The sequence below is a fragment of the Danio aesculapii genome, chromosome 17 (assembly GCF_903798145.1).
Source record: "Danio aesculapii chromosome 17, fDanAes4.1, whole genome shotgun sequence".
NCBI classification, from domain to species: Eukaryota; Metazoa; Chordata; class Actinopteri; order Cypriniformes; family Danionidae; genus Danio; species Danio aesculapii.
In genome coordinates, this window is record NC_079451.1 from 12,420,782 (window position 1) to 12,447,326 (window position 26,545).

Here is a 26,545-nt window from a genome sequence, read left to right on the forward strand (position 1 = left end):
ATTCATCTAAACTCCCCATGTGTTACTCTTTGTAGGCTATGACAGTGATGTAACGAGAGAGAATGAGATCGTCTATGTAATCAAAGCCTTATCTACAAACATGCGACCCATGACGGGGGTCAAGCCCCATTTACAACAGAAGGAGCCAACCGTAGATGAAAGGTAAGTTAGGACATCAGTGTACAGTGTAATGTACAGTTCTATGATATATGAGGACAGGAAGGAAGGATTATGAGGAAATCTTAAAGAGTTTAATTAAATATTCTCACCTATATTTTAAGGAAGTGAAATGAACAGTTGAGGGCAAAAATTATTAGTATTTTTATTCCTGTTTTTATATTCTATTTTCAAATATCAAGTGCTGTTTAACAGAGCAAGTAAATATGTCACAGTTTTATCCTAATAGTTTTTATCTACTGGAGAAAGTCTTATTTCTTTCAGTTTTGCTGGCATAAATGCAGATTACATTGAAAAAAGAAATATAATATAGTAATATAATGAATAGTATAATAAAAATATTGTGTATTGTCATCATGGCAAAGACTAATGTTATTAGAAATTAGTTAATTCATTTATTCATTCATTTTCTTTTTACTTTTCTTAGTCCTTTTATTAATCAGTAGTCGCCACGATGGAATGAACCACCAACTTATCCAGCATATGTTTTACGCAATGGATGCCCTTCCAGCTGCAACCCAGTAGTGGGAAATAGAAATTAGTTAATAAAACTAATTTATTTATTTGGTTTATTTGGCAGGACAGTGTAAATTAATTAGCATTGCTGCAAATGCACTAGAATTAGCCAGAAGGCTGTTTTTTCATCCATTGTCCCTGAACAAATGTTAAAATTCTCACCTTAAAAAAACAATACAAATATTAAACAATCAATCAAGCATAACTAAGAAGCACTAAAATAGACATCCACACCAACATCATGTGATGGAGATAAGAGTAGTTAAAATATTTATTTAAACAACAAATCATTAAGATGGCAGGTACAAGTGGTAACATGATAGGTAGGTTCATGTGTTAAAACATCTCTTTGTGAAACAGCACTTGGGAAATATTTGGAAAAGAATTACAATTTCACAGGAGTGCTAATAATTTTGCCTTCAAACTTTATTTCAGTGTTACATCAGTTTTAGGTCGATAACTTTATAGATTAAGAATTTATTAGTATGCTTTTTTTCATTTAGATTATTTCTACCTTGATCTAGCATTCAAAATTAAGCATTATTAGCAATGCAAATTCAGTAACACTAATATATTTAATCACGCTAAATCATTATAAGAAAAGTTTTAAAAGAAAAAAACATACTTTCATACTTTCAGTTATTATTTTGATAAGTTAGTTTACCTGTGAAACATGCTGTAGTTGTACATCATAGTACTTTTGTTATTGGTAATTACTCATTAATATTATGAATAATTAACGAGTACATTCTAAGTATAAGAAAATGTTAATATATATATATATATATATATATATATATATATATATATATATATATATATATATATATATATATATATATATATATATATATATATATATTATATATACTTCATATATATATATATATATATATATATATATATATATATATATATATATATATATATATATATATATATATATATATATATTCTTTACATACTAGTACACAATTGTATTTATCAGAACTGCAGACAATTACTTTGATGTTATGGGCAATGATTTTCATTATTTCCTAGACTTTTAGTGCATTTCTTTTTTCTTTTTAAAACTTTCTTTTTTGTTTTTTACTCATTCAAGCACAATGACTTAGTAATTCCAACCTACAAACAGTTACACAACAATTGACAATAAAGGATACCATATACAAACAATACATAAGTAAAATAATAATAAATACAATAAGTCAATATTAATAATAAAAATAAAAGAAAATACCAAATAAAAATAAAAAAATGTAAAAAAAAATTATTAATAAAATAGAAACAAAACACTGACCTTCAGTTTTAATTTAAATTAGTCTGAACCTCTTCAATTTAAATTTCCTGTAAAATTGATGTCTTTAAAATAATCTGTGAAAGGTTACCAGATTAGATGGAATTTGTCTTTTTTTTTAAGGCAAATCTGATTTTCTCCAGTTCCAAATGTTTCATTACCTCCCTCATTAGATGTATATATGTAGAAGAAACTTTCTGTTTCCTGTTTAATAATATTTATTTTAGTGCATTTCTAATCCATTTCTTTTATAACTTTTCAAACATCCAGTATTCTATGCAAATAATCAAATTAGCCTAAGATCTAAAGGCTGAAGATAATGAAAAGCTTTCAAGTAAATTATACATTAAAAAGTAATAATCTTGTCAGTTCTATATTGTCAAGTACTGTATACTCTTAGTTATCCACTTTTTTATTTCTATAACTGTTGTATTTCACATTCACCACTACTGAATCACTTATAGCATCTGGATTAAGCCTAGATTGTTAGCACACTCTCTACAACCAATCTATTCTACTGTTTTCTCTTACTGCTGGAATAGCACACTGTACTGGAATATTGATCCTGTATTTTGTGTTGTAGAAAATAATTTTGGCAAGCTAATTCAATATTATGTTAACTTTAAAGCACTTGCAGTGGAGGTCTGTTGGCAAAAGCATCTTCTCTTTAAAGTATATAAACAAAAAAAAAAAACTATGAGAAACACTAAAACACAAAAAGACTTAATTCACATTTATTTTTGAACATTTAAGTGTAGTGTAGTACCATAATTACATAGTTTACATGTATTGTAACAAGTGGTAACCTGTAATTATAACAATAAAACACAGTTTCTACCTTATTTAATCTATAAAAAATGTTGTGTTAGTATAAATTGATGTGTTGGTTCAGTGATTTTAAATATTACTTTACATAATGCCATTTGTGAAATTGAACAGGCTTATTTAGATGTTACCATTTTAGTATTGCTAAAAAGGGTTTTAGTTAAAAGACCTTTACCTTGATGATAAATGTGTGTGTTCACCATACAAGTGATTCAAGACCCATGGAAAAGATAAGCTTTGGTACACGTTGCAAAAAAAATGCACCAATAACAGGACAAAAAGGGGACAGAATGCTCAAGATACCTGTATTTTTTATTGTAATCAATTGCCTATTAAACTTCAATACTGATGTCAGCGGAAAGAAATACTTGCAGCAAGTCTTTCAACCCTGGCTTTTTGGAAATAAGTGACTCTGCCAGTGTTTCTTATTGTGCATGTATGTTTCACTGCAGTTTTTAAATAAAATGAACACGTGGAGGTTTGACCCCCCTAATTATCGCTTGTTCCCCCTGATAAAGGATGTCATAGATGTGGGTTGGAATGGTCAGTCCTTTAAATAGTGAGAAATTTGCTATGATCTGTATATTAAATAATTATATAAATAATGAAAGTAATGGATTATATAAATATTCATTTGACCACACCTTTAACGGTTCATACCATTGTGAATGCATGATCACTCTCTGCAGGAATATATCCAATCAGTGATCTGAAACCCGCAGATCTAGAGCAATGATAGACCCTGTAAACATCCACAAAACACTTGGATAACCTTGTATAATGGGTGTTTGTATGTACATATAGCCTTTAAGAAAAATGTTTAAATTTAAAATTAGACGCATAATTTGCATTTTAATAGAGACATATGCGCTCACATGGAAGTTTAACAGTAAAATAATAAGTGCAATCTTTAATGTCATCTATTTAATGGTACATGAATGCAAACTTGCCACTGTCTGTTTTTGTATCACACATAGATCATCTTTGAGAATCACACCTCTGCTGAAATACCCAAACAGAGGTTACTGTAGGTCAGAATACACTCTTTATCCATCAAAACACTGAAAACGTTTGTGATGGCATCAAGGAACTTTGCTACCATACAGTACCATGGCTGCAGCAGGCACAATAATTATAGGCAGTGTTGTTACCTAGCTTGAGATTTGTTTCAGGTACTGCGTATTACACGAGGGATGTTTCCCAAACAGTGACATAACTCGCGGCTGAACTATCATTGTACGAAGCATCATTTGGGAAAAGAATGATGTAGTGATGAGTTTTTCCCAAAATCGTAATTGCTTTGTCGCAGATCTATCATTTGAACCACATTAGTTATAATGTGATGCTCTAAATGGGTAGGAATAACCACTTCTTTAGAGAAAAACCCCAATAATTCTTTTGTGCAAATTATATTGTTTTTACGCGAACACGCATTTAAATAAAATCCAATATTAGTTTTGATAAAAACATGCACTCGTTTTCCATATTAATTGAAATATATGTAAATGGCACATTTAGGGTCTATGTAAAAGTCTACTTTTACAATTTGACTCATTCAAACCACTGCAGAAACGTTCTAACCAACAGGCCCATGTAAAATAGGCCTACAGTACAGATAACCTACTATAAATTAAAACCATTAACGTATTCTACATTTTTTGTTATTACAAGCATTGGAGACTTAACGTAAATTCCACATTTAAATAATAGGTCACCTATAGCTTTCGTCATGAGCCACGGCTACGTTCAAAAGGGCATAAAGGTTTTCAAAGTGCACTGCGAAGGTAACACAATTGTCAATTTGAAGACCGCTAAAACTGAACTGTAAAAATACTTTTGAAAGGAAAATTACACCTAAGAGAGTTGACTTTAATGCTTTTTTATTTTTATTTTAAATCAATCTAAGTTTAAATGTTGGAACATTCTAAATGAGGTGTAGTTGGAAACATAAGTTTGCCACCTAGTTTGCGAATGTTCATTGGAACGATGGATTTGCAAAGCGCCAAATCAATCAACTATGTTTGTAATGATGGATCTTGCTACCTTAGTTGGCTAATGATTTTTTTGGAAATGCACCCCAGAATGAGAGTATAGTTCCTTTCCATGGGTGCGTTTCCCAAACAACGACTTAACTCGCGGCTGAACTATCATAGTATGATGCATTATTTGGAAAAGAACGATGTAGTTGACAAATGTTTCCCAAAACCCATAGTTTCTGTGTCGCGGATCCATCGTTTGAACCACGTTAGTTATAACATAAAACGCCCATAGTAATGCTCTAAACAGGGTGGATTAACAACTTTTTTAGAGAAGAACCCCATAATTTAATTGTGCAAATAATATTGTTTTACATGCACATGCATTTTTAAAAAAATCCAATATTAGTTTTGGTAAAAACATGCACTCGTTTTTCCATATTAGTTGAAATATATGTAAATGGCACATATCCTATGTTTCCTTTACAAATATTATTGGGAACATTACATTTTATATTCTAAAACATAAAATCACTTACAAAAGCTAACACGTATTCTAATCTCATATATAAATCATATAAATAAATGAATAATGAGGCGATTTATTAAGAAATTAAATTTTATATTTATTTTTATTAGGAAATGAAAAAATCCTACTTTAATAACAATATTAATATTGATTATGATTTATTATTATTATTATTATCATCATTATTATTATTATTATTGTTAAGTATGAAATTGTTTTTTTGTTTTTTTTGAAAAGTCTGCTTTTACAATTTGACACATGCAAACCACTGCAGAAATGTTCTAACCAACAAGCCATTATCATATAGAGTAGGCTACATTTCTTAATAAATAACCTTTTGTTTTCACAAGCTTTGGAGCAATGACTGTAAAAAAATATACTAGCTTTGGAGACGTAACATAAATTCCGCTCGGATGTGTTCAAAATGACATCAATGTTTTCAAAGTGCACTGCGAAGGGAGCGCAATTGTAAACATGAAGACTATGAAGACTAACTGTAAAAATACTTTGAAAGCAAATTACACCTAAGAGAGTGTATTAATAATGAATTAATAATTCCAAGTTTAAATGTTAGAATGTGCTAATTGAATTGGGCATAGGGGGATAAGTGGGAATAGAACACAGTCAGGAACTATGTTCCTAACTACAGCTCCAGAGGTGTAGTTGCAAGTGCACAAGTTTGCAACGCAGTTTGCGAATGTTCGTTGGAACAACAGATTTGAGAAATGTCAAATCAATGAACTATGTTTGTAACGACGGAACTTGCGACCTTAGTTGACAAATGATGGTTTTCGGAAACGCACCCCATATCAACCAAGAAAATAGCAGTCTTTAATTTTCTGTCAGTCTTAGTAGACGATGTACTGTAACTACAGAAGGGTGAAGCTTTAAAAATGAAAATTATCAAAACTTTTGAGTAAGATGCTAATGGTCTAATCCGATTCAATGATTTATGCTAAGCTAAGCAAACTAAGCTAAGCTAAAAGTGCTCCTGCCAGACCAGCAGATCCTCTGAATAGATTCAAAAAAGGGTAAAACTAAACTGTTCAACTATAAAGGAGTTTTAAAATGTACCTATTTACAAAAAAGAGGAGTTTCTTTAATACAGGCTTCGCATAACAATACTTGCTTCACATGCTCGTAATTGCCATGCCCGTAAATTACCATTGTAAATGCATTATGCAACTTTTGTCAGTGCAAAGCTCGGATTTGTTTTTGTTTAAAGGTGTTTGACTGCTTTTTAACAGTTTAAAGCTGCCACAGGACATCAGCTTTAACCGTTCAACAGTAGACTGTAGTAGAAAACAGTTAGTGTGAAGACGTGGGTTTTGAGTGACATACTGCCCTCATGTCTGTCTTTTCCTCACTCCTCTGTCTGTCTCTGCACTCCAATCCTCTCTCTCTCTCTCTCTCTCTCTCCTTCTTTCTCTCTCACCATGTGAAGGCAGGGCGTAGTCAGGTAAGAAGATCAATAAAAAGTGTAATTTGTTCAGAAAATTAAGTTTCATGTGCAGTCTCCTCTCATGCTTTATGTTGCACGGCAACAGCCATCATATCCATAAACCCCCCCTCCACTGTTCTGAGTCATAAATCTGTCTGCCGCTAAGTTTTCACTGTTATTTTAAGCTGGAGAGGCTTTAAGAGCAGGTGATTTCAGTCTTAAATTAAGAGTAGATGGCACAGCATTATGGTAAGTGCTTCGCTGGCAGATATTTTGTCATTGCTTTGAAGTGACTTTATTATTTCTCCACACCTCTAATTATTTACAGAGTAATGCTGCTTCTTTTGGCTGCCAGCAACTTTGCTCATGCTTTGCTCCCTGCATTCTGTCTCAAGACGATTAAAGGATTAGTTCACCCCAAAAAATCATAATATATCATCATTCTGTTTTAAACCTTACTTTCTTACATTGAACACAAGGAAAGATTTTTAATAATGTAGTTTAGGCTTCAGTATTCCTGTAAAGCTGCACAGCAAAGGTGATTTGGAAAATTAAAGGATGGTTATTTGAATAGTTAGTCTCACTTTTTTGGAAAGTGTTGTGAAACATAACCCATGTATTATATATAAGTTTGGGAGGCCATACTGCAGCTTTCTGTGAGGAACAACAGATCCAACTCTGTGAAAAATTATCATTCAGTGATAATTTTGAAGGATGAGTCTGATTTAAGAACACATTATTCTGATTTTGTGACCTGTATGAAAACATCCAATGAATAGTTCTCATTTATATACATATATACATATAAATAGAGGCCCGGTCCTCTCTCAGCTTCCTCTGCCATCGTTCCTCCTCCTTCCTTGGGATAATAACTAAATAATAATAACTTGACTTCTAGTTAATCATTTGGTGTCAGAAGTGGCTTATGTGAAAGGCAAAGACCTCTAGATTAGATAGTCATTTACTTAGGACAGCAAGGTCTGACTTTGCTTAGACAAAAGTCTTGTCACTTAACAGAAATAATGTTGAATATAGAATATAAAGTCATGCTGCAGTGGAAAAATAATTAATATTGTGTATGACTCCCATGAGCTTGGAGGACTGCATCCATACAACTCTGCAATGACTCAAATAACTTATTAATAAAGTCATCTGAAATGGCAAAGAAATCTTTCTTGCAGGACTCCCAGAGTTCATCAAGATTCATCTTCAATGCCTCTTCCTTCATCTTACCCCATACATGCTCAATAATGTTCTAATCTGGTGACTGGGCTGGCCAATCCTAGAGCACCTCGACCTACTTTGCTCTCAGAAACTTTGATGTGGAGGCTCAAGTATGAGAAGGAGCGCTATCCTGCTGAAGAATTTGCCCTGTCCTTTGGTTTGTAATGTAATGGGCAGCACAAATGTCTTAATACATCAGGCTGTCGAAGTTGCCATCCATACTGCAGATATCTCATACACCCCCATACTGAATGTACGCACAAACCATGATTTTTTGCCTTCACCAAACTTGACTGATTCTGTAAGAGTCTTGGGTACATGCAGGTTCCAGTAAATCTTCGGCAATAATTATGATGATCGGGATGCAGTTCAACAGATGATTCATCAGAAAAATCTACCTTCTGCCACTTTTCCAAATGATCAACTAGAAGTCAGGTTATTATTTGTTGCTCTTACAACTGAGATTGGTGACAAGGCTTTTGTCAGGTAGCGTATAATAATAATAATAATATTTTATTTTAAATAGTTAATATAGAATATTTATGGTAAATGTACTTCTCTTGAAACTTATACATCATGTATCCAATTATGTTTTAATTAATAATTAAAAAAATAATGATTAAGTTGCTATTTTGTACAGTTAAATCTATACAAACTTTAAATGTAATATTAAATAACACTATACAGTTAAATTAATCAAGTATCAAATCAAGTAAACAACAAGTAGCAAAAATGTAATAAAACAAGGATTTTAAAAGATTTTTTTTTCTTGAATGTATTTTTTTTATTTGCCATTATAATAAACTCTATTAAGCCTCTTTAGGTACACTTAATGGGCACATTTCATGAATTGTATTGTATTTGCATGTACAGTTTTAAATAAATATACTGTAAACCCTTAATAAATTAAGCAGACTGCAAGTGCATATTTTCACAAGAAAATATCAAGTTTTTTGTTCTGTTTCTCTGTCCTATTTGTTTTTCACGCAGAGGTTACATCGAACAGCTTTATACAATTGTGAAAACAGCACACACTACATGGAAAGAAGTATTGGAACACACCTTTAATTGCCACACGTGTATGTAACAAAGTTAAACAATAAGGCAAGCAGGGGGTAATCAATGTAAATTTGAGTCATTAAATAAACAACAAACAAAACAAAAGTAAAAGGAAGCACTTTGAGGATGTTTGCAGCACAAACCTAAAGCTACACCAGAAAATATTTCAGGCTTATATTCATTTTGGTTTGTGTGGATGATATTCAGTGTTCATGGTGATATTATTTAAAAGAGGAAGCATTTATTAAAAGCAGCAACTCTTCTATGAAGCTAGAGATCTGATTCTAGCTAAATATTAATTATTAGCAATTGATATCAGCACAAAAACTGTGCAGTGAGAGATTAATTCAGCCACGTTTTCATGATTAAGCAGCTGCATACAGGCCTCACATCAGCCAGTACAATACCTAATCTTGGACAGGTTGTTAAAAAGCATAATACTGGACTTTGTAGCAGTGAAAGCATGTTCTGTGAGGTGAAAAATCAAGCTTCTCTGTTTGGCAGTATAATGGATGAGTCAGGATTATGGCATTTACCAGGAGAAATGTACCTGCCTGACTACATTGTGCTAATTTTACATTTTAAACCAGGCTCATTGGAGATAGGGCTATTTTTTGGGGGGCTGCAAAATACAGTATGTGCCTGGGGTTGCGTCTGCTTGGAGTTTTTGTTTTTACAAATCCACTTAAGGCTGCTGTGTACGTTACTGGGTCACATTTTTATACATGCCATTTGCACATTCTTCTTGTAAATCCACCAGAGGCCGCTGTGTACATTTTTGTGAATTTCAAGTACGTTACTGGGACACATTTGCTCATTATACAGTACGTGCCATTTACCAGTCCTTCTTGTGCACATCCTTTAGAGAAGCCAGCCAGCTTGTAGTTCATGACATATCAACTGACCCACCCATCCTTACCCTGAATCCAACCAATAGTTTTCAAAAGCAAGCTAAAAGAGAAAAGCCGTAACAGCTGTGTGCTTCTGCAATGATCTTACACTTTACCTGGTTTCTGGAATCGTACTTTGCTGAACTTGACGCCGTACATGGGGAGCAAATCAGTCATGCTGGAAAAGCTATCCATATGGAGGTAAGCGGTCAGCAGTAGTGCGAAAAGAAACATAAGTTGTTGGCAGTGTCCCATAGCATTCGTTTTGCACACAAAGTGCAGCCAGACATTGACCCGGGCACATATTTCATAGTTCTTGAAAATGTAGACCTGGGCGCATATTTCCAATGAGCCTGTGTTGGTAAAGTTGGTGGAAGAGGTATGGTGGTATGGGGCTATTTTATTCAGGAGTTGGGCGGGACCCCTTGCTAATAGTGAGGGAAATCTTATTAATGTATCAACATACCAATATATTTTATACCAGTGATTCTCAATCTTAAACCTCATGACACCCGCTCTGAACATTTTACATGTCTTTCTTGTTTGACACAACTCACAACTGATTTAGATAACTAACTCATTAGAAGAGAACTCTATGAAGGAACTATACTCTGATTGACAAGATTTGAGAAGATTCTTATAACAGAGGTGTGAAGGGTTATTAAACACAAGATTTGATAAATGTCACGTCACGCACTATAATATTTGCATTAAACACTTCCTTTGAAATGGAATCGTGGCGAAATATCCTGATGTACACTTTGCAGGGTTACTTGTGGTCGATTGGAACAATCCTCTAAAGAGGTAAGAGAAACATGCAAAATGTGCAAAGCAGCTCGTCATGAGGACTAGGGTTGAGAACCCCTGTTTTAGACAACGTTATGTGTCTCAAGTTTCTGGGAACAGGTTTTGCTCCAGCATGGCTTACCACAGTCAACAAAACAAAATTCATAAAGATATGACTGGATGAGTTTGGATCGGAAGACTTTTACTGACCCACAAAGAGTCCTGACTTCAACCCATTTCAAACATCATTGGGATGAAGTGGAGCTGCCCAACACCAGTGCATGACTTCTAGAGGACAGAAAAAATCCTAGATAAATACTGCAAAATCTTGTAGAAAGCCTAATTGTAGAAGGTAGAGTAGAAGCTGTTATAACTAATGGGGACAATTTTTAAATAGCGTCTTGTCTATTTAGTCTCAATACTTTTGTCCACATTTTATTTAGTCTTTTTTATACAGTAGCTTGGCAATCCAAGACCTCCTTAGTTTCATTAAGTGGGCAATGTAAACAGAAGATACACTGTGTCTAGAAGTTCATTTGTTGTGTTATAAGGAAGAAAGAGTTCATACAGGTTTGGAAGGACAAGGTGGATAATTTAGGGTGAACTATTCCTTTAAGTGAATGGAAATTTTCTTATTGTCTGAGCTATGCAGCGCTGGTCTATTGCTTGAGCAGCTTTATGGGTCATTTTCTGTTTTGACTCAAGTGAACATGATTTTAGTTGTCAATGACAACTTTAATGCATTTTGTTGTATTTTGTTTGCATTCTCAATGTCCCTGTGCTGTGCTTTGTTTTCCGGAGCACTTGACAGAACTGCTCAGCTGTCACACTTCTAATGTTTTCTCTCTTTCTGTTAATGCTGCTTTTAAAGGGGCTCAAGGTAAGACTAGACTGATCACTTACAGCCCAATTTACCTGATACCTTCGATTTTTTTTTTACACAAAAGATTATTTCAGCGTTCCCCACAAATGTTTCCCACAAGTATTATTTGTACATTACAAATTGTACCATATAGTTCTGACTTTGTAATTAATTCTAGTTAGATGCTACTGTGAAATCTTAAAGTGAAACAGAAACATGCCAGATGTCTGGTGTCCCTTTCACCTGTTCCCTGTCTGACCTTATTACCTGATGTAAGTCTGATTAGGTTGCTGTGTTTTGTTTGGGTGCAGACCCCCAGTGAGCAGGGCTCCACCAATGCCAGAGAAACTACAAACCAACAATGTGGGCAAGAAAAAGAGACCAATTGAGGTGAGTAATTTCCAGATAAGAACAATACATAAATGTGTGTGTTTTGTGAGTTTATTTCCTTTATTTTTTTCCAGTCACATTCTATCTTATCTTATCCTATTCTGTCCTTTTTTCTATCATTTCTTATCCTGTCCTGTTTTATCCGATTTTCTATGTTCAATCCATTCCAATCCTATCCTATCCTATCCTATCCTATCCTATCCTATCCTATCCTATCCTATCCTATCCTATCCTATCCTATCCTATCCTATCCTATCCTATCCTATCCTATTCTATCCTATCCTATTCTATCCTATCCTATCCTATCCTGTCCTATCCTATACTATTGTATCATATCCCATCCTGTCCTTTTTGCTATCATGTCCTATCCTGTCCTGTCTTATCCTATCCATTTTCCCCTTTACAATCTATTCTACTTCTATCACATTCAATTTTTTCATATCCTATTCTGTCCTGTCCTGTCTTTTTTGTCCCTGTACATTCTAATTCTATCCTATCCTATAGGTTTTCCTATCCTATCCTGTCCTATCCTATCCTGTCCTTTTTGCTATCATGTCCTATCCTGTCCTGTCCTATCCTATCCATTTTCCCTTTCCAATCCATTCCACTTCTATCATATCCTATTCTGTCCTGTCCTATCCTGTCTTTTTGTCCCTGTACATTCCTATCTTATATTTTTTCCCATCCTGTCCTATCCTATCCTGTCCTATCCTGTCCTCTTTTCTATCACATCCTATCCTGTCCTGTCTTATCCTATCCGTTTTCCCTGTCAAATCCTTTCCAATTCTATCATATTTTTCATATTCTATTCTTTCCTGTCCTGTCTTTTTTCCCCAGTACAATCCAATCTTTTCTTATCTTATCTTATCCCATCCTGTCCTATCCTATCCTATCCTATCCTATCCTATCCTATCCTATCCTATCCTATCCTATCCTATCCTATCCTGCCCCGGCCTGTCCCTTCCCATGGTGCCCTGTCCCGTCCCATCCTGTCCTGTCCTATCCTGTCTTTTTTCTTCTGTACAATCTTTTCTTTTTTTTCTTTTCTTTTCCTATCCTATCCTATCCTATCCTATCCTATCCTATCCTATCCTATCCTATCCTATCCTATCCTATCCTATCCTATCCTATCCTGTCCTGTCCTGTCCTGTCCTGTCCTATCCTATCCTATCGTGTCCTGTCCTGTCCTGTCCTGTTCTATCCTGTCCTATTCTATCCTGTTCTATCTTGTCCTTTTTTCTATCATATCCTATCCTGTCCTTCCCCAGTACAATCCAATTCTATCCTATCCTATCCTATTTTTCCTGTCATATCCTATGATATCTTATCCCATCCTATACTATCCTGTCTTGTCCTATCTCATCTCACTCTATTCTATCCTATCCTTTTTTTCTTTCCTGTCTTATCTCATTGTGTTTACTTATGTTTGTATATGCTTTCTTGTCTTGCTTTTTCTGTGTTGTAGCACTTTACTATCTTTTCCTGTCATGTGTTAACAATATGACTTTTTCTTTCCTTTTCTTTGCAAAGTTATTTCTTGCTGTCTTTCCTAAATTGTAATAGTAAACCAATAGTAAATCTGTCCTGTCCTGTCTCTTTCTTGCTATTCTCTCCAGTACTTTCTTGTCCAGTCCTGTCTTCTATTGTAATACTCTTAATTATCCTATACTATCCTGTTCTTGCTTTGCCTGTCCTTGTCTGTTTTTCCCAGAATGGTATTTCCAGTGATACATGCTTTTGCCCTGTCTTGTCTTGTCCTTTACTTTCTTACTTTCACTTGCTTATTCTTTCCTTGTCCTTTCTTTCATTTTCTTTCCTTTCCTTTCCTTTTCTTTCCTTTCCTTAATATTGTACTACTTGTATTATAATATACTATACATTATTTTTCTGTTGCACTGCAGTCTATATACAGTACTATCTTTCACAGTGCTGTACTGTTTTTGTATACTCTTTGTCCTATTGTGACTATACTACTACTATACTATTATACTACTATACTATACTATACTATACTATACTATACTATACTATACTATACTATACTATACTATACTATACTGTAAATTACTTAGTGGTAGTTTTGTTTGGGTAGCTCATTCTGTTATCTTGTCTGTTCAATTTATTAAATGTTCATTAGTGTCTGGTGTGTCTCTTCAGTGGTTAGATGATCTTTTCCAACCTCTCTTGATTGAACTGCAGCACAGTTTCTCTGAGCTTGTCCTTTTACATCCTGAGAGCCAGATACTTTTGCCGTTGTCATGGATACGACCTCAGACATCCCCCTTGACTCTCTGTGCAGGACCTGGTGCTCGAACTGGTGTTTGGTTACCGAGGCAACGATTGCCGTAACAATGTGCATTATCTTAATGAAGGGGCGGACATCATTTACCATACCGCCTCGGTAGGGGTCGTCTTAAATTTAACAACAGGTGAGGATATAACTCATATCAGACATATGCAATGTGTATTTAAGCGTGGATTAGTTATGGATTTTATTTATGGAGTTCTTTCAAACAGATACAAAGATGTGACAGAAAGGCTGAAGAGCATCTTAATTTTTCCTGTTTGTTTGCCATCAGCCTGTCAGAGTTTCTATTTGGAACACAGTGATGACATTCTGTGCCTGACTATAAATCAGCATCCAAAATTCCCCAACGTGGTGGCAACTGGCCAAGTAGGTATGTTTGTGAAAACATTCATCCTCTATTTTCACTTTGACATGTTAATGATGTCTCCAGTGTTTCAGTGAAAACTCTACAATACAGTAACAGCTATAAAATGAACATACTGTAGCATAGCTCAGAGAATAAGTTTGTCAAGAATTTAATGAGAAATAAGTAGGCAAAGCATGTAATATTTTTAAGGGTGGCACTGTGGCTCAGTGGTTAGCACTGTTGCCTCACAGCAAGAAGGTCGCTGGTTCGAGTCCCAGTTGGGGCATTTCTGTGTGCAGTTTGCATGTTCTCCTTGTGTTGGCGTCGGTTTCCTCCAGGTGCTCTGGTTTTCAAAGACATGCACTATAGGTGAATTAAATAAACTAAAGACCGGAGTGTATAAGTGTGTGTGTGTGAATGAGTGTGTATAGATGTTTTCCCAGTAATGGGTTGCAGCTGGAAGGGCATCTGCTGCATAAAACATATGCCCGAATAGTTGGCGGTTCATTTTGCTGTGGCGACCTCTGAAATAGAGACTAAGCAGAAGGAAAATAAATTAATGAATGTAATATTTTTAAGATATACATAAGATATTAGTCTTTTTTCTTAGTCACCACAGTGCCATTAATTGACCTGCAACTACCTATCGCTTGTCCTCACACCCGTTTACACTTAACATACAAGAAAATACATATAAATCAATACCCAGATATGATCATGGAGAAGTTGCTATAGTCATTCTTAGAAAAAAAAAAACTAGTTTGAAATGTCATTAATGGCCAGTAATGGTTTTTTATTTTACCCTACATCAGTGGTCCCCAACCTTTTTTAACCTTCACCGTCATGGTCAACGCTTGACAATTTTACCACGGACCGGGGGGCGGGGGTTTTCGTAGGTTGTTAGACGACCAGCAACCATTTTCCAGGATGAAAAACATTGCTGCAACTCTGATACAAGTTTATTTATGGAAAAAAATTAAACAGCACTACAGTGTTTGTGTGTTCTGTGTTTGCCTAAGATAATTAGTCTACCGAGATGTGTATATTCCACACAAGCTGAAGCTAATCGGTCAGTTCTTAATACATGACTCGCAATGCGCTGGTGACATACATTCAACTGGGTGTGTCTGAAAGGCACGATCGTTTCACGCCATGCACCTCCATTGAAAAAACGAACTTGTGCGAACTCACTTGTGCGGCCACCGTCACTTGGGATTTCCAGTATCTTTCTGCACAGACATGGTGGATTCACCTGATTTGTTGACAAATGGGTTGCGGATAATGAATAAAATGGAAATAATTAATGATTTTGTGTACCCAGTACCAATTGATACACAGACCGGTACCAGTCCATGGCCCGGTGGTTGGGGACCACTGCCCTACATAATGGCTTTTCACATTATCCTGTAAATTTGAAATATTTCCTTTATCTGTCATAGAACAGAGGAGAGTCTCTTAGTTTATTGTTTACCTGAAAAAATATCCCAAAATCATTTACAAACAAATAACTTAAGGCTTTTAGCTTAATAAAGTATTAATGTGCTGCTTGTCAGTTATTAAGGTAGGATTAGGGTAGTATTAGAGATGTGGAATAAAATCACATTTTAAAGTACGAATAAACAGACAATATCTTAATAATGAACATGTAATAAGCTTAGTAGTTAATAGTGTGAATTGGTGCTTAAACTTATGGTGATACCAAAAGTTGTTTAGAAATTGGCAGTATAAAGCAATTCAATAAAACTTCTTATATGTACTGTAGATCTTTTAGGTCTAGTTATGAAAGAGGTTGTCCCTTCAAATTTTAGTTTCCAAAGATGTGTTGCATGTGTGTTTTGATGTGCTTTATATTTATGCTCTCTTCATAAAAAGCTATTTTATTTCTGAGTTGAGGTAGTGAGGCGCTACACTTTTTTTTGGTGTTTTAAATCTATTTAGATTTTTTTTTATTAAATCTATTTAGAAAAAATAAATGTAAAACTTTTTTTACACTATGTTTGACTCATGTTGTTGTTCTCTTAGGTGATACTGGTGATATGTCAGGTAAGAAACTTTATTTATTGTTCATTGTAGCATTTGATTATTGAATTACTAACATACTAAAGAGCACTTAAGATCGCTTAACATTTTTTACACAAATACTAGTCTTAAATAGTTATTTAAAAATAAATATTTTAAATACAGTTATTTTGCCATACAAATGTAGGCAACAGTGAAGAAATAAAGTGTCTTTTGCAGCCACCTCTCCTTCTATCCATGTGTGGGAAGCCATGAACAAACAGACCCTCTCTGTGCTGCGCTGCCATCATTCTCGGGGCGTTTGCTCTGTAAGCTTCAGTGCCACCGGCAAACTGCTGCTTTCTGTGGGCCTGGACCCTCAGCACACCCTTACCATCTGGAAGTGGCAGGAAGGTACGAGTCAACCCACATGCATCATTTAATTTGCACTCTTTTGCAGATAATGTGCATAAATTTTGTGACATGTTTGCAATTCTTTTCAAAGGTGCCAAAGTAGCAAGTCGAGCTGGACACACCCAGCGGATCTTTGTGGCAGAGTTTAGACCTGATTCAGACACTCAGTTTGTGTCAGTGGGGATAAAGCATGTGCGGTTCTGGACGCTGGCCGGCAGGGCTCTGCTCAGTAAGAAAGGAGTGCTCAGCTCTATCGAAGATGCCCGTATGCAGACTATGCTCTCAGTGGCATTTGGAGCTGTAAGTATTCTTCTGTTTCTACAGTACATGAAATTCTTCTCTAATTGTAACTATTTTTAAATAAGGAGAGACGGTGTAGTTCACCCAAAATTAAAAACCCCATTCTGTTCCAGAACAATGCAAAAAATTACTTTATAAAACATCCTAGTGAATACTTCCAGTTTTTGATTCTGATTGGTTGAACCACTTTCGGAACTGTTGTAATTTACTCTACAAACACAAACCTGTCACTGTTGCTTGGCAACCACTCTGCTATAAATAACACATTTTTATAGTTTTTATTAAACCTCGCTATATATTTAGAAAAAAGTATATAAAAGAAATAAGACCCATGAGGCCATGGTTTACATTTATAACAGGTAATGGGGTTGTAAGAGCTAAGATGTGGCATGTCTCACTGACAACATCCCTTAGCTGTTATAAACCATTGGCTTCTTGGAATTATTTACGGTTGCCAACTGTCTCTTTTTTCAGTTTTAAAATTCATTTCAGTAATATTATTGACTAGTATGAAAATATTTAAATGATTTATTTACAAAATAGTTTGTGAAGTAATATCTTCAGTCTTTTAGTAGATATATTATATGAGAGACTTGCTTTGTTTACCAAATAAAGTGGATCTACTTGGATTTGCACTGTAAACATTAAATACTAAGTTGTAAACATTAAATATTAGGTTAAAAAATGTATTACTTTTTATTTCATATATTAAGGTTTTAGTTATGATACTTCTAAAATCATTCCGCATAAATCCGCAGATTTTTACCAAAATTCTGCGCTGAAATAGCTGAATGTTAGAATGAATGGATGTTTCCCAGCACTGGGTTACAGCTGGAAGGGCATGTGAGGCATAAATATGCTGAAATAGTTGGTGGTTCATTCTGCTGTGGCAACTCCTAATAAATAAGGGACTAAGCTGGAGGAATATGAATGAATGAATGAACAAATGAATGAATTAATTAATGAAAAAAAATTTGCCTTGTCTCTTTTATTGACTGCTATGCTGAATTACCCATACAGCAGGAGTGCTGATCATGACACTTGAGAATGATGTGTCTATAATGTGAATCTACTGTCTTTAGGAGAGTTTAGATGGTACTTAATAGACCCTTTTAACATTTCCGGGTTTCTCTGTAGTGGAAGAGGTCATAGTTTGGAAAACTTAGAGCGCAGTAAATGGGAGAGTACAACAAATAGATTTTTTACAATCTTATTTGCTCAAATAATAAAATAAAACTCAACGATAGTGTTATCAAGACTTCCAGAAAAAGAGAAAAAATTGTGTAAGACTGAAGACGAAAGCCAGAGAAGAAAATAACGTAAAATTTACTGTCCTGCCTATAGATGCTGCATTAGAAAGACCTCGCACAAGCAGTAATTCATTTTTTTGTAATCTGAAGCAAAGATGATACAATACATAGATAAATGCATATAAATGTTCTCATTTTTTAATTCATATAAAAAATCTAATTTTTCTAATCAATAAAATCAAATTAATAAAAACTTTCAAGGATGTATGATGCCGGATGACCGTTAAACGCATCATAACAGGTTTGTGAAAAGGGTTCATTAGATTGTATTAAATAGTACTCTCTGTCAATACAGATTAAATACCAGCACAGCTGATTTGTTTACAGCAGTAACCAAGGAAACGCTGTTCTTTGAGCGCCACCAGTTGGCAGAAAGTGAATCTGAAATCTGCCTGCTGTTTTTGTTTTGTACGTGTATGTTTTATGTTGCATAATTTCATAAAGTTAATGTCAGGTAATATTTTACTTTATATTTTGCAATTATACAATTTAATTTAAATCACTACTAATGAATACAGCACCTTTGTTGGGATGAAAATGCAGATATGATAAAACATCTCATTCTGTACTCATATTTTATCATTTTGTTCAACTTAGAAAAAAGAGAAAAATGGAAATGTGTTTTAGAATTGGCCAATTTGCTTGTAAACAATCAGCAATCAGAATTGGCCATGAAAAAGTGTATTGCTAGGACTCGCATAGTGTTCTAGATGCAAATTTAGACACCAGAACAATAAGTGCATACTGTAAATCCACCACGGAGAGTGTATTCATGCGTAAAAGATAGGAACAGATCATACATTTGCTTTTATTTGTTTTTACTTAAACTAGCTCATGAGTTAGTGTACTTTTCAGTGCTAGGTTGCAGCTAGAAGGGTATCTGCTGCATAAAACATATGACAGAGTAATTGTTGGCCCATTCCACTGTGGTGACCCTGATAAATCAGGGACTAAAGCCCTAAGCCAAAGCAGAGTACATGTTTTCACTCAAACTAGTATGTCCACAAGGTGTCAGCACTGTAGCATGCCATTGTTTCAGAGTCAGAAAAGAAATGGAAAAGGCAGAACAGCATCTGCAACTGAATAGAAATTCTTGTCTCCCATTACATTTTTATAAGGAAGTCCTGTTAATAAAGATCCATCATTCGCAGATTTTAGCTTCAGCACACTCTAGAAGTTTCTAATCTATCTGAAGACCTTGATTGACTGGTTCAGGACCGAGGCGGCAACTTAATCAAAGCCTATGGAATGCAAAATAAAAAAAAAAAGACAAGAGGAAAATGACAATAAATATGTTTACTATTGCTAGTAATGTTGAGATTTTTATTTTATTATTTAAATGAAAATAAAAATTAGAGGTTGATGTTTTGTTGCAGTGTAAAATCTTTAAAAATAGTATTTTCTTATATAGTTCTGTAACATAAATTAAATATACACTAATGATATTTGATAGGTGCATAATTAACTATTTTTGTGTTCCACTTAGCAAGAAAGTCATAAAGTTTAGGATTAACATTAGTTTGAGTGTGTATTTTAATTTTGGTGAACTATAACTGCAAATGAAAGAATGCGTATTTATGTATACATGCAAGAATATATGTGCATCTGTGCATTTGTTTGTGCACTTGTGTGTCAGAGCTTAAATCGACAAGAAAATGTCATTTCAAATGTTTATTTATTACATTAAGGTAATAACTTTTTTATTTTATTTATTTTTTTTAAAAGCCCACACTTTCTAATTTTGATGAAATGAGTTGAAATGCTGTGCTTTGCCATGTCTGTGCTGTTTTTCTCTTAGAGGTCACTAGATTAGTGCAGGTTTGTTTTCTTTTCAGAATAACTTGACATTTACAGGTACCATTAGTGGAGATGTGTGTGTGTGGAAGGAACACATTCTAGTGAGAATCGTGGCTAAGGCTCACACTGGCCCTGTGTTCACCATGTACACCACATTGCGAGATGGGCTGATTGTGACGGGAGGCAAAGAACGACCGTAAGGCTAACTCTTGTAACTGAAGTCTTTTATTATCATCAGCGCTAAAGGTAATGAGAGTGTTTGTGGACTGCCCTCTGCAGGTCCAAGGAAGGCGGTGCGCTCAAACTGTGGGATCAGGAGCTGAAGAGATGCAGAGCTTTTAGACTGGAGACAGGCCAGGTCATAGACTGTGTGCGCTCTGTCTGCAGGGGAAAGGTACAATAGTTATGTTCATTAGAACACATTAGAGTCTAAAATTTAGCAAATTGACCTCATGTTGTGTCACACTTACACATTGCCTTTCAAAATTTAAATCAGGGTGGATTTTTTTCATGTTTTGCATTCATAACTAGTGTTTTCTCAGCCAGCATACAAAGCGAAAGCCAAAATCTTGAATAGCGTCTGACAAATTAATCAAACTGCAGCACAGAAAACTTTATGATAAATAAAGTGTGTAATATAAAGATTGTGGTGAATGGGTGAGAACCACTACTGTAACTATTAGTATGTTATAATGCCTGGTGCACACCACACATTTTTCTAATGCGTCTTTAGTGTGTCTTCATACCTTTGACATATTACCAATCTGTGTTCAGGATCAATTAAATACAAACAATATTTCTTCCTTTTTAAAGAGAGAGGAGAACATGAGCATTACTGCGTGAAATTTCCTTTTTTGTTTTGGTGTTCACAAAAGCCTTATTAATACATTCAGATTCTGTGCGTGACAATTTTTTAGGATATGAAAAAAAATATGAAAAAACGAATATAAAAAAAACAAGACTCCAATTCTCTAGATAGATAGATAGATAGATAGATAGATAGATAGATAGATAGATAGATAGATAGATAGATAGATAGATAGATAGATAGATAGATAGATAGATAGATAGATAGATAGATAGATAGATAGACAGACAGATAGAGGAATGGATCGATGAATGGATAGATGGAGAGACGGACCGACAGACAGACAGAGATGGATGGATGGACGGACGTACGGACAGACAGACAGAAACACAGACAACTGGATGGGTGGAGGACTGGAGGGAGGCATGAACAGATAGAATGGATGGATGGACAGACAGACAGAAACACAGACAAACGGATGGGTGGATGGACAGATGGATGGATGCAGGGAGGGACAGACTGACAGACAGACAGATAGAGGAATAGATGGATGGATGGATGGATGGATGGATGGATGGATGGATGGATGGATGGATGGACGAACCGACAAATGGACAGAAAGACAGACAGAAACACACAAACGGATGGATGGAGGGTGGTAGGGAGGCACAGACAGATAGAATGGATGGGTGGACAGACAGACAGACAGACAGATAGACATATTTATTTACTCCAGAAAAACAACACATAGTAATAAAAGATAAATAAAGACATTTCAAAACAAGCAAATACAGTATTCAACATTTGAAGGTTCAAATTTGAAATACAATTTTCAAAATTCAGTTTTAAGAGAACTTTGACGAAATGCTGACTACTATAAATTGGACCTAATTAGCTACCTTCATCAGAAACTTTATGCTGGTTAATCATCACACGATGAATACAAAATTCTGTTCCTCAAGTAAACAGCAGTTAAACTAGCTCTGTCTTCTGTGTCTTTCTGCTGGGTTCTCTAGGGGAAGATTCTGGTTGGAACTCGTAACGCTGAGATCATTGAAGTCGGTGAGAAGAACGCAGCATGTAACATCCTGGTGAACGGTCACATGGACGGTCCTGTCTGGGGTCTGGGAGCCCACCCGACCCGGGACGTCTTCCTATCTGCCGCAGAGGATGGCACTGTGCGCCTCTGGGACATTTCACAGAGGGTAATTTCTATCATCATAATAAATAAAGAAAAGAGTCTAAAAAACGCGCTGATTGACATGTGCTCTTGTGTGGAACAACAGAAGATGCTGAATAAGGTGAACCTCGGTCATCCAGCCCGAACCGTCAGCTACAGTCCAGAGGGCGACATGGTGGCCATCGGCATGAAGAATGGAGAGTTCATCATCCTCCTCGTCACCTCGCTCAAGATCTGGGGAAAGAAGAGAGATCGTCGTTCCGCCATACAGGATATCAGGTCAGACTGAGGAAAGTTGTTCATTATTATTATGAGTCAAAGACAAAAAGGGGCTTTCAAAACATCAGTTAACAGTTAAATTGTTAAATAAAGTGTTTTTCTTACATTACAATACATTTTTTCTGCACATTAGAAAGTGTTTAAGCAAATAAATAACACCCACCCAATTCTCACAACAGTTTCTTTACATATATAAAATATTAGTATTATATTAAACTCAAAATACTAATTAATTCAAATTTTAAATCTACTTTGCCACTGTTCTTCAAACCAAAAGGTTTTACCCATTCAATTTGTACAATGTAAAAGTGAAATAATTAAGAAATTTGGAATCTTCACTTATCCTTTTATACATTTTAATAAGTGCAGGTCAGAATGCTTTGTTTTATTTTTACCTAAATACATTTCTGTCATGACAACTCTCTGAGAGATTTAGTATGGTAATAAATATGTATATGGCAATGTTGATTTGTTTGGTCTTGGCGGAATAGATCTGCTACGCTGCTGCTGCTTTGATTTTTATGGAGGAGAACCTACTGAGACCTGCTACTGCCAGTATATTCACAGACATGCCGAGAATATAACACACATCTGCTGCAAACATGATATAACCCATGTCGCAGATCTAAACATAGGTGGAGCTGGGATGGAGGAGGGTCTCTGAAAAAAGGTGTTGCAAATATTGTTAGAGTAAAACAACACATAGCATTTAAAATTTTGAGACAACAGCAACCAATCTCCTGCGTTCAAGATTAGGTGACCTATCGTAAAAACGTATGCTGGATAAGTTGGTGGTTCATTCCGCTGTGGTGAACCCAGATTAATAAAGGGGCTAGGCCGAAAAAAAGAAAACGAATGAAGGATTTATTTAGTTATGTAGTCAAAATAGAGGTCATTTTAACATATAACGTTTTAAAAAGTGAAGACATCAACTTTTGTTTTTACTTTGAGGCAGAAACAATCTGTGTTGTTGTTTCCACAAGAATGGTATTTAATTATGCCATTAACATGGTACAATTCAACAGTAAACCTGTCTTTTGTTTCAGGTTCAGTCCAGACTCACGTTATCTTGCTGTTGGTTCCAGTGAGAATGCTGTCGATTTTTATGACCTGACTTTAGGCCCGCAGCTCAACCGCATCAACTGCTGTCGGGACATCCCAAGCTTTGTCATGCAGATGGACTTTTCTGCAGACAGCTGCTTTGTGCAGGTACACTTCAGCTGTTTTTAGATGTTACTTATTACAAAATCAATATACTATAAAAATCATATACACTAAAAACACAATGTTAAAATTTTTTGACCCTTAAAGGGATATTTCACCCAAAAAAGAAAATTTCCTCACCAATTATTCATACTCAAGTGGTTCTAAATGTTTATGAATTTCTTTCAAATCTCTGTTGAACTCAAACAGTTTGAAAACAATGAGTACGTTTACATGGACACCAATAATTCGATTGTTATGCGATTAAGACAATACTCTGATTAAGAGTTAACCATGTAAACAGTGATTTTTTATTAATTTAATCCGATTAAGGTTATAATTGAACTAAAGAGAAATCGAATTAAGAGATGTGGAGTAAGTCAATTTTAGTCACATTATTGAAGTGCAGTACAGACATGTAAACACCTTAATCAAAGTATTGCCATCATGTAGGACGTTTCGCCGCATTTTGCGACAGAATAGTCTACACACACACCCACACACACACTCTTTGGACCTACCAAGTCAGTGAAGACCACAGACACCCGCAATGCGGAAGTTTTTTTCTTCCATTCAGCATGCAGTATAAACTTCTATTAAAACAACACGCTTCCAGCTGTTCATAGTTGCATCCAATACCTCGTTTGGGGAGGGGGGGGTTGGGGGGTTTGCATGAAATGTTCCCGAATGAAAGTGAAAGTGCCAAACCGTAGTTAAAGTCGACAAATTAAAAATGAAACTAACCGAAATTACATGAAACTCCAGAGGAAATGTGGATAGCGTGGTGACGCAATGAGGTTAAAAGAATTATGTGCTATAACATGTAAACTGGGATCATGAAAGGAACATTCAAAAAGCAACTCATTTAAACACCTTAATCATATTATTGTCTTAATTAGACTAAGGCAAATAATTTGATTACTGATGTCCATCTAAACGTAGTCAATTTTGAGAAAAAGCAGCCATTGACATCAGTAGTAGGACCAAAACATACTAGGGATTTCCCCCCCAAATTCTTTAGTATATCTACCTTTGTGTTTAACAGAATGAAAAAAAAAACTCAAACAGGTTTGAAATATGAGTAAATGGAAGAGAAAATAAGGACAGAATTTTCATTTGTAGATGAACTATGCATTTAAGTGGTTCAAAACCCTCTTTGGGAGTCTTTTTTTCTGTTGAACACAAAATATATTTTGGAGAATTAGCCATTGCCACCCATAGTTGGAAAAAACATTCTATGGAAATCAATGGCTACCAGTTTTCAACATTATTCAAAATGCTTTTGAAATCCATGCTCTGTCAGGGGTGTTTCCAGGAGGGCCGCAGCCCTGCAGAGTTAAGTTCTAGCCCTGCTATCAAACAAGCCTAAAGCACTCAATTAGTTTCACCAGGTGTGTTTATTTAGGGTTGGAACACTGTGCAGAGCTGCAGCCCTTCAGCAACTAAGTTTGACACCTGTGCTCAATGTTATCCTTCACATAAAGCTTTTTTTAATTGATGTTTTATCTACTTCTCGATTTGAAAATTTACAGTGTTGTTACTTTAGATAAGCTCTATACACAGTTCCTCACTGTATGTATTTCTCTCTGCAGTTGTCCACTGGTGCTTATAAACGTGTAGTCTATGAGGTGCCTTCTGGTAAACAAGTCACTGAACAAGCAGTGATCGACAGAATAACCTGGGCCACGTGGACAAGGTAACTTTTATTACACCCGCAATTACATTCCCATCAGTAGCTGATGATATAACTGATTTTGTAGTAGATGCTGGATATCACACAAAAATTATCACATTATTCACACTCTTTCAGTGACGACAAACCGTTTAATTAAAAGTACTCACAATAGTTCTATCAGGTTTAAAAATCAGATTGAGTTTGCTGTGGAGATTTAAGGAGGAGACTTGTATGAACTAAAGAAAAGCCATTTTGGTTGTTCATTTACATGGCAATGACATTATAGGGCCCTAAAATCACAACCTTAATACCAGTACTTTATAACTTTATTTGTCTCTGTGTAAAATCCAAAACTAAACATTTGCAAAAACTGTACTGAATAGATTGTAAGTGATTAAAATGCATGTGACAATTTTTTACAAAGTCAAGCCACCAACAATCAGAAATTGTTTTGATCAGAAATCATTTTGACAACATTACTGTATAAACACGTTTTTGTCTATTTCACAAATGTGATTTTTCTTGCAATAGTTGCAAACAGTTGTGAAATAAAACTGTGAGGAATGCTTTGTGAGAAATTGAGCCAGAATTGCAAGATTTTAACCCAAAATTGGAAAACATAAATCAGAATGGTGATACAATTTTTTATGATGTGGCTGAGACAATTTTCCATAAGCACATCTTTGTTTTAAGTTCACAAACTCATTTAAGGCACAATATGTATGATTATTTAAATTAAAATTTCCAAACATACTAGAACGGTGTTATATATTTTTGAAGAGAGATATATGGAATTGTTTGATCCAACAAAAGAAAAGTTGATTCGACTTTGTCAAATAGAAATACGTTTTAAATTTTATGCAAGAAATTAACAATCCCAAAATTGCACACTATCGTTTTTCTTTTGTCCTGCTGTTTATTTAATAAATAATTAAGTGCAGACCATCTTTGCTAC

General features: G+C 35.0%; 1 protein-coding gene across 1 annotated transcript in view; it reads left to right on the forward strand.

Moving 5' to 3' along the window:
* Nucleotides 1-26,545, forward strand: part of eml5 (EMAP like 5) — a 239,066-nt gene that overhangs the window by 204,289 nt on the left and 8,232 nt on the right. The window contains exons 27-39 of the mRNA XM_056476502.1: nt 36-162; nt 11,894-11,972; nt 14,272-14,401; nt 14,552-14,650; nt 16,649-16,669; nt 16,865-17,038; nt 17,130-17,338; nt 20,484-20,641; nt 20,725-20,839; nt 22,270-22,458; nt 22,540-22,712; nt 23,759-23,921; nt 25,508-25,611. Of these exons, the coding sequence (XP_056332477.1) occupies nt 36-162; nt 11,894-11,972; nt 14,272-14,401; nt 14,552-14,650; nt 16,649-16,669; nt 16,865-17,038; nt 17,130-17,338; nt 20,484-20,641; nt 20,725-20,839; nt 22,270-22,458; nt 22,540-22,712; nt 23,759-23,921; nt 25,508-25,611 (1,741 nt within the window). The remainder of the gene's footprint in view (nt 1-35; nt 163-11,893; nt 11,973-14,271; nt 14,402-14,551; nt 14,651-16,648; nt 16,670-16,864; nt 17,039-17,129; nt 17,339-20,483; nt 20,642-20,724; nt 20,840-22,269; nt 22,459-22,539; nt 22,713-23,758; nt 23,922-25,507; nt 25,612-26,545) is intronic.